This window comes from Phoenix dactylifera, chromosome 6, assembly GCF_051530095.1.
Source record: "Phoenix dactylifera cultivar Ajwa chromosome 6, Ajwa_hap1_PhDact_Kaust_v1.1, whole genome shotgun sequence".
In the NCBI taxonomy this organism is placed as follows: Eukaryota; Viridiplantae; Streptophyta; class Magnoliopsida; order Arecales; family Arecaceae; genus Phoenix; species Phoenix dactylifera.
Window position 1 is genome coordinate 30,454,057 of NC_143195.1, and position 8,444 is coordinate 30,462,500.

The following is an 8,444-nucleotide window of genomic DNA, read 5'->3' on the forward strand; positions in this document are numbered from 1 at the left end:
AAAGGAGAAGGAGGAGAAGGACCTTACCTCGTCTCCGGTGAGCTTCTCCGGCAAGCCCGACAGCGAACAACCCAAGCCTCTCACGGATCGCCTAGAACTCCAAATCTCTCTCTCCCCCCCTTTTTTTTTTTTTTTGAAAGGATCTCTCGGTTGGTGCCCTAGGAAGAGAGGGAGGAGGTCTTGGAAGAGGATTGGCCCAAAATAGTAGGGTTTGATCCCCTCCTAAATCTCTCCTTCCGGTGGATTCGGGAGGAGGGGAAAAAAAAATTCCCGAAACAGGGGAGGGAGAGCATTCAATCGGAAGACTTCCTCCCTTTTTTTTTTCACATGTTGGGCCGCCCTTGCTCAGAGGCCGGCCCAACTCAAATGTGGCCTTTACCGTTGTTGCAGAATATTTGTGCTTGTCTACCTTCATAGCTTTGCTCAACGTAGCTTTTTCCACATTTTTTATAGAAAAAGGAAAAAAAGAAAATAGACATAGACAGAAAGTTTTGTATCAATAGAATCACTAAGTTTTATAATTCAATCTGAAAATCATAGGAGCCTTGTTTATATTATGTTGGCCAATATGATACTTGACTAATCAAATAATAGGTAACTTGCGTTCTATTGCCAGCCACTCCAACTAGCAAATTTAATACAGATGGGTTAGGATTTGCTTACTGAACTTGGCTTGACTTTGGCTGGATAATTAATTTTATGTTTTATTGACAACTTTTTTGCCTAAACAATTTGGTAAGAAAGAAGCTATTAATTAGATAATTGAAATGTTCGTGTCAATATTATTTTCTGTTATTAAAAGTTATTTCTTCAAGTATTATTTTTAATATTTCTATTAGTTGCAGAATATTGATTTTTCTTGGTCAGAGCCTAAGTTTTAAAAATTGTTTCTAACTAAAGGATGTGAGTTGAGTCATACATTATCAGATCAACTTTTCTATTAAAATAACAGATATTTTACTCAACTTTTCTATACAAATAGGTGCTCAGTCAAATATATGCAACCATGTAATGTGCGGCTTTTATATGGTAAACCAAACATGCAAAAATAATTTTTTCAGACATCATATATTCAAACAAAATATACCAAACAAATATGAAATTATTGAGATATGTAAATAATTACATATTTAAATAAGTTTAAAAGTTTGAACCTGATCTTATCTCGAAACAAAATTTACACTCAAAACATTAGTGGGTAAGAATTTTTTTTTTTTTTTTTTTTGGTAACAATGGATATGATTTATTTATTGAAACACGGATCTGACCCGGCCCGATAGCAGCCCAATCCTAGACTTGCCTTCCAGCCCCCGCGCCTTTCAACCCCCTTCTTCTCTGCGACCTTTCAACCCGCGTGCACGTGGGAGTTGAACCCTCAGCGCCCCACCAAAGCTGACCGTTCGCTGGACCAGTCTCCCACCCACAAACCCTCTCCGGTCTCCACCACTTCACCTTCTTCCTCCTCTATATCATCAACACACGAAATCTAATCAAACCATTAAACCGGTGCTGAAGCAAAAGCCCACTCCTCGTTTCCACTCTCCATCGTGCCGAAAGAGAGCGAATCGAACCGGATTAAATGGAGAGATCGACCCAAGAATCCCCTCTGACAACGACGACGACGACGACCACGACCACGACGACGAACCCTAACTCGGCGAACACGTACACCTTCGACTCCCCCCACCCGGTGTACGCCATGGCCTTCTCCTCCCTCCCGGCCCCCTCCCCGCTGCGCCTCGCCCTGGGCTCCTTCATCGAGGACTACGCCAACCGCGTCGACGTCGTGACCTTCGACGAGGACGCCCGCGCATTCCGCCCCGACCCCTCCCTCTCCTTCGACCACCCCTATCCGCCCACCAAGCTCATGTTCCACCCGAAGCCCCTCCCCAACTCCTCTTCTTCTCTCCTCGCCTCCTCCGGCGAATTCCTCCGCCTCTGGCAGCTCCACCACCACGGCGACTCTTCGCCCAAGGTCGAGCTTCGCGCCATCCTTAACAACAGCAAGTCTAGCGAGTTCTGCGCCCCCCTCACCTCCTTCGACTGGAACGACGCCGAGCCCCGCCGCATCGGCACCTCCTCCATCGACACCACCTGCACCGTCTGGGACATCGAGCGCGGCGCCATCGAGACCCAGCTCATCGCGCATGACAAGGAGGTCTACGACATCGCCTGGGGCGAGGCCGGAGTCTTCGCCTCCGTCTCCGCCGACGGCTCCGTCCGCATCTTCGACCTACGCGACAAGGAGCACTCCACCATCGTCTACGAGAGCCCCCGCCCCGACACCCCGCTCCTCCGCCTCGCCTGGAACAAGGCCGACCTCCGCTACATGGCCACCATCCTCATGGACAGCAACCGCATCGTCATCATCGACATCCGCTCCCCGGCGGTGCCCGTCGCCGAGCTGCAGCGCCACCGCGCCAGCGTCAATGCGGTTGCCTGGGCGCCGCAGGCTGCCAGGCACATCTGCTCCGCCGGGGATGACGGCCAGGCGCTCATATGGGAGGTGCCGGCCTCTGGGCCCGCGGTGCCGCCGGACGGGATCGATCCGGCCCTGGTCTACACGGCGGGAGCAGAGATCAACCAGCTGCAGTGGTCCGCCGTGCACCCGGACTGGATTGGGATCGCATTCGCCAACAAGGTGCAGCTGCTGAGAGCTTGAAGACTTCTGACGAGGTAAGCTAAGTGCGCCCTTTCTTACTTGTTCCCACTCTTTTATTTTTAGTAATAACTGAATGGTTTTTTGAATTAATGATTGAATTAGTTTCCGGAAAGGAATTAGCAGGTATAATGGTAGGGGAAAACTCAATGTCATCTCTCAAGCACATAAGTGAACGCAAGGTTTTATGAAAGAACTTTTTGGAAGATTATTTTGAACAGGGGTAAACCTGTCTCTGATCACATAACTGGGTTGATGAGTATCGCCTTTCTGGTTTGAGTGTTTCTGTGGCATAAACATCTTGAGTTGGAGACTAGAATTAGGTCAGTTGGTATAAAATAAAAGGGGGTATTGGCAAGCTTATACAAGGTTTAGAAATCCAGCTTGTCCACATGGGAAAAATGTCGATATTGAAAGTAAGAACGAAAGGAGAAGTTCAGACATGAAATTGGAGTATGTTGACTTTAAGATTTTGAAAGTAAATATAAATGAGCAAACATCCAATTCATGCTAATTAAAATGGAAGAGGAACGCTGGATTTATACTAGTTTGGATTCTGTTTGGTTTCCAGCTCCTCGTCATAGTATTGATAGTATTTTCATTTGAATTGTGTACGGGACTCTCTTTCAAAATTGTCAAAATCTTTAGCTATTTAAATACATATGGATGTATTCGAAGTAGCCATGCTGTAACAAAAGGAGTTGGCATCTATAGTGCCAGTGCCTGATCAGCATGCTACTAACAGGCAATACATCAATCATTGACTAAAACTACATTTGGTGTCTGCATATCACAACATCATAAAAAAGATAGACACAACTTATTCCATCACTCAGAATAGTGTTGGAAAATGAATGCTTATGTTTTTTTCTAATTTTTTTGAAGTGTTGCTTGCCAATTATAACTAGCTAAGTGAAAGACACAAGGCATGCACCTTATGTGATCATCTCCATGAGATGTGTATGTCCTATCTTTCTAGCCTCCTTGAAAAACCTAACTTGAGGCATCATAATGTGGTAATGTTCAAGCTCAGATGTTCTACAGATGATCTAGATCTGTTATAAAAAAAGACATAATTTTCTCGATATTTGCTAAAGATTTTAGCATGAAGGAACAGAATCATTGCTGATCAGCCCTGAGTTCAGAAAGATCCAAAAGAAAAATAAATGAGGATGGGAGAAGTAGAAATATATAAAATTTCTTGCAAATTTGAACTTGATTTACAGAAGATTTCCTCTCTTTTATAATCGTAGACGGTATAATATATTCAAAACAGGACTCATAAGAGACAGAACTTTTCGGTACACTTACCGAGCCAAAAGAAGAGAACGGTAGTAATATATTCAAAACAGGACTTATAAGAGACAGAGAACATTTTGGTAAACTTTCCTAGCCAAAAGAACTTGAAAATTTTGTGATACAGCATGTGATCACTCTCTGAAACTTAAAATAGAAAAACCATATTATTGTTCTAAAACATAATCTTGATGATTTAGAATCTTTCACAACACAAACTTGACTTAAAGTAGGTCCTGTTACTGATTTTCCTACTCAGAGCGAGTCCTGAAAACCTGGTAAAAAAATCCAAAAGTTGAGTATCAAAATTAAAGGAAATATAAAAATGCCTGATCTTTTCTCCAAAGACAAAGAAAAGACCCCTGCTAGCTTAAAATCTGCAAAACTGAAATTTAACACTTTCTTTTAAACAAATATCCTATGCTTTGCCATGAATACATGATTATCCTCAAAGTTTTTATTTTTAATATTACAATTGATCAAGATAATAAATGAATAAGCGGATGACTTAATTACTTCTATACAAGGTGATGTTGCTTTTTCCTAGTGGAGCGTATGCCTTTATCAACTTATGAATAATGAGGTTTTAATAGAACACACAGTTATAATGAGGTTTTAAGCCATGAAAGGCTGACTTTCTTAGGAACAGCCAAGGCAATATCTGGGCGAGAATAATTAGATTAATTAATAATTACTTTGCTTTGATTCTGAATATCTGCTTCGACTACTGGAACATACTTTTAATTTAGTTGGTGTTAAATGCTATTTGTTCTAAAGATATGTAGGCTTAATCTTGGACTTGGGACCAAAAAGTGGTAAATACTACTGCATGAAGTTGCCAATGACAAATAAGGTTGTTATTCTGATAATCAACTTGGCCATGCACTTGAGGTTGTTATGTGCCACATCATGTGCAACTGGAATCAGTATATATATATTGCTAGACCCAGGCAAATGCTTTGCATATGATTATTTCCATGATGCCCTTAGTATTTCTTATTTACCTAAGAGAAAGTGCAGATGGTCCTTGTTCCTTGTTCCTTGATCCATTTTTTTGTTATTTTTGTAATTCGATAGATACACTCCCAATTTAAGATGTTTCTCTCCCTTAATAAGAAATTAATTAAATGGGGATATCTATATTAAGGAGGGAGTGGTTATGGTGTTGTCAGGGTGGAAGAGGTATGGAGACCTCTGGGACCTCATGAGTGGAGCTATCCAAAGTTTCAGTTATATAACAGAATAGAATAGATAGCTTGTGAGTCCTGAACCTACATATGTTTTTATTCATGTAATTTGTTAAATACAGTTCGAGTTTGGAAGGTGCGGTTCTCTCTTTTTCCCCTCTCCCTCAAAGTGATAACTAAGGTGTTTCTCACATCCTAGTGGCGGTTGCTTAGCTAGAAGGGATGAAAAGTATCAGTATTCGGTTGATCTAAAGGCTTTCAAAGGCTTTCGCCATGCTGCAGGGAGAATAGGATGTATCTGGATAGATTTTTAATTTAAGGGAAAGGAGAAATGATGGTAACCCAGGATTTTTAGGGGTAGGATTAGGAAGTATTAATTGAAAGTGAGATCTAGGATTAGGATGCAATAAAAGAATTTGTTGACAGGTTTTCCAAGGGATTATGATCTGAAAGTTAGGTTCAGGCTTTTGCAATTATGTATTGAGATTCGGATGATAAGGAGGGAAGGATTCATGCTTTGGATTTTCTAAGATTTAAAGTGATTTTAATGACATCAAGGATCATCCAAGTACATGTGGGTTAAGTCCAAATTTTAGCGTTTGGTCTAAGCACAACTCAGAGCGTATGAAGTAAGAGCGCAGAAGATATCAAAGAATTTTAAAGAACAGTAAGTGGAGAAGTTAAAGAAAGAGAGAAGAATCAGAGATCGAAAGATCAGCCAAATGTGGTTTAACTTGGTTTTCTTTGTGCGCCCTCCCCACCCCCACCCCCAACCCCCCCACGCAAAAAAAGAAAAAAAAGAAAAAGAAAAAAAAAACAAAGGCCACCTAAACCAGCTGGCTGCACTCCTCCTCAGAAAGACTAACAAGTTATTCCCCCGTTCCTGCTCACCCACCATGGGCGCCTGAAATGTTGCCTAATAGGTCAATAAAGAAAAGGAAACAAAATAAAATAAACACACTATGGAAAACTTGGCCTTAAAGAAACCCTAAAAGCTTTCTAATGCTTTCTGAGAACTTCACTAAGACATGCTTGGATGACTTGGCCTGCTGGTGATCTCCAAACAGCAACTTATTTGGGCCAAAGTATTGCAATAAGCCTCTAATTTGTGCATACTGGAGACTCTATACCATAGAAGTGGCCCCAAGGTTCCTGCTTGATTGCCTGCCCGTTTGGGACTGTGGCCAAAAACAGTGAACAAAACACTTTGTTGCCTGCTCCTTATGCTCCTGTAAGCAATTGTAACTAGTAATGGTGACATTGTGCTGCTCCTTTCTTCCATTACTTCTGCCTTTGTGTATTACAGGTCATTCTTCGATTAACATTGCATCACCAGACCTAACTTTCTTTGCTATTATAAGTGGGTTGGGTTGCTTCTATTTTGTTACGATACCATATGTCTGGTTCTTTGTCTAGAGAGAACTAGACATAAAAAATGGTTTGGCTTGATGAGATCTAAGTCTACGCAACCCACTTACACACTTTTCTTTTTTAACTGATGAATATCGAGTTCTTCCTATTGCTTCAAAAGAGAACGTCTACTTCTTCCTAATTAAGTAGACAGCATATAGAGGCAAATGAAGTATGGAGTCAATCATGTTTCATAAGACTTGATGTGCACACTAGTGGTGAAAAGTAATAGTTAGGCTATGTGTGACTATTGTTACTATAGTCTTATTCAGGTTATACATGCATAAACATAGGTGGAATTTTTGTGTAGTGTCCTGCTCAACAAAGAATGAAGTAAGTGTTTAAGCCCTAACTTATCTCAGTTCATACATTTTACTTAAAATCATTTTAAATGTCTTTTTTATTTTTTAATATATTTTGGCTGTACTTTATCTTGAATGTTTTTCAGTCAGAGCATATTAGCTAATAACTAGCCAATACATGCATTCCATTCAAGATTTTGAATTGGAGAACCTTTAATAAATAGCTAATTGCTCCATATCTTCCTGACTCTAGATGTTGAGCATATGAACCAAAATAATTCATGTTTATTGGTAGGAGATTATGATATTTTGTTTTGAGTGTCACTCAAAATGTAAAGTTTCTGTTTCTTTTTTTTTTTTTGTTGATGAATCTTTCATTAAATTGTTAGAGAAGTTTAAAAATTTAGGAGACAAGGATGATGACACTAATAACTTTCGTATTCACGGACCAATTCTAATATCTATACAAAGATACAAACCTATGAAGGTCATGAGAAATGATGATGCCCAACCTTCCATCCCTAAATTCAAATAGTATCAAGTGTTGACTCATGTAGCTTGTTTCGTGCAATTTGATTGTCATCAAGTGATATGATCTACTTCAGTTTGAAAATTGTTTATTTTTGTTTGCTTTAGTTTCAGTATCTTAAATATATATGTGAACCATTAGGAAGAGATATTTTCTATGAGTTTTGTAACTTTTCCTGAATTTTAGATTATTAACACATCACATTTCTGAACATTATAGCAAGATCTGACTTAGGGTGAGAGTCAGTAAGATTAATATTTAATCTATATTTTAACTTCTGGAATAAGCAGATCTTATGTACAGTACTTGCATGACTCCAATGTTTTATATTCTTTTGGCAACCACATCTTAATTTCAGCATGCACCTCAATCTTGTCTCCATAGATGAAGGAAAACTGGGAGTCTCGAAAAATTTGAAGCAACAACGTTGAAATTAACCCAAGGTTTTGGTTTCAAACCCTGATCAAAATTTGATTTTGTTGCTGTTTGGTATATAAATAGATCAGAGTTATAGGGATAAAAGGCTTTAAATTGTATAATATTCCTATTGTTATTCCCCTAAAAGATGATTCGTTGCTTGACCAATAGGGTGACTCATCAGCACATTCACTTTAGTTCTCCTTGAGTAAGAGAAACTGAATTCTTTTGAATAAGATTTAGCTTGAGAGAGAAGCCATTTTCTAACCACTTCTTTGCCTGCAAATTATTTATTTGACCTTTGTTATAGAAGTCACATGAATCTTTTTGCATATAATGTGCACTTATCATAGATCCAAGGTCACCCTTGTGGATCTTTAGTTGGAATAATGAGAACAATCACATTAAAATTTGCTTAAACAAATTACAAAATAGAATCACAAATCTACATCGGCCTTGCATCATAAATTCTTCATCATCTCTAACCAAAACAATGAACATAACTATCTAGATCTCCTTAAGGCCCATTATCTTGACAAAATTCTGGGAAACAAGATTTGTTCTTCCACCTGTGATGACTGAATTAAAATACCTCTCATAACATATTATTATTTTATGGAAGTTTGCCTCAGGCTTCTGCTTTA

At 39.5% G+C, this 8,444-nt stretch overlaps 1 protein-coding gene across 5 annotated transcripts in view; it reads left to right on the forward strand.

Moving 5' to 3' along the window:
* Positions 1–1,300: 1,300 nt before the first annotated feature.
* The window catches only part of LOC103702757 (protein TRANSPARENT TESTA GLABRA 1-like), a 12,912-nt gene continuing 5,768 nt past the window's right edge, over positions 1,301–8,444 (forward strand). For 2 of the 5 annotated variants that reach the window (XR_001879185.5, XM_026802869.4), the window contains exon 1: positions 1,303–2,676. Coding sequence is in view for 2 of the 5 variants with exons in the window: in XM_026802869.4 (XP_026658670.3) it covers positions 1,580–2,662 (1,083 nt within the window). In the remaining 3 variants the exon portion in view is untranslated. Of the gene's footprint in view, positions 2,677–7,741; positions 7,827–8,444 lie in introns of all 5 variants that reach the window. The other 3 variants (XR_001879186.5, XR_015988037.2, XM_008785310.6) reach the window with 3 other exon arrangements.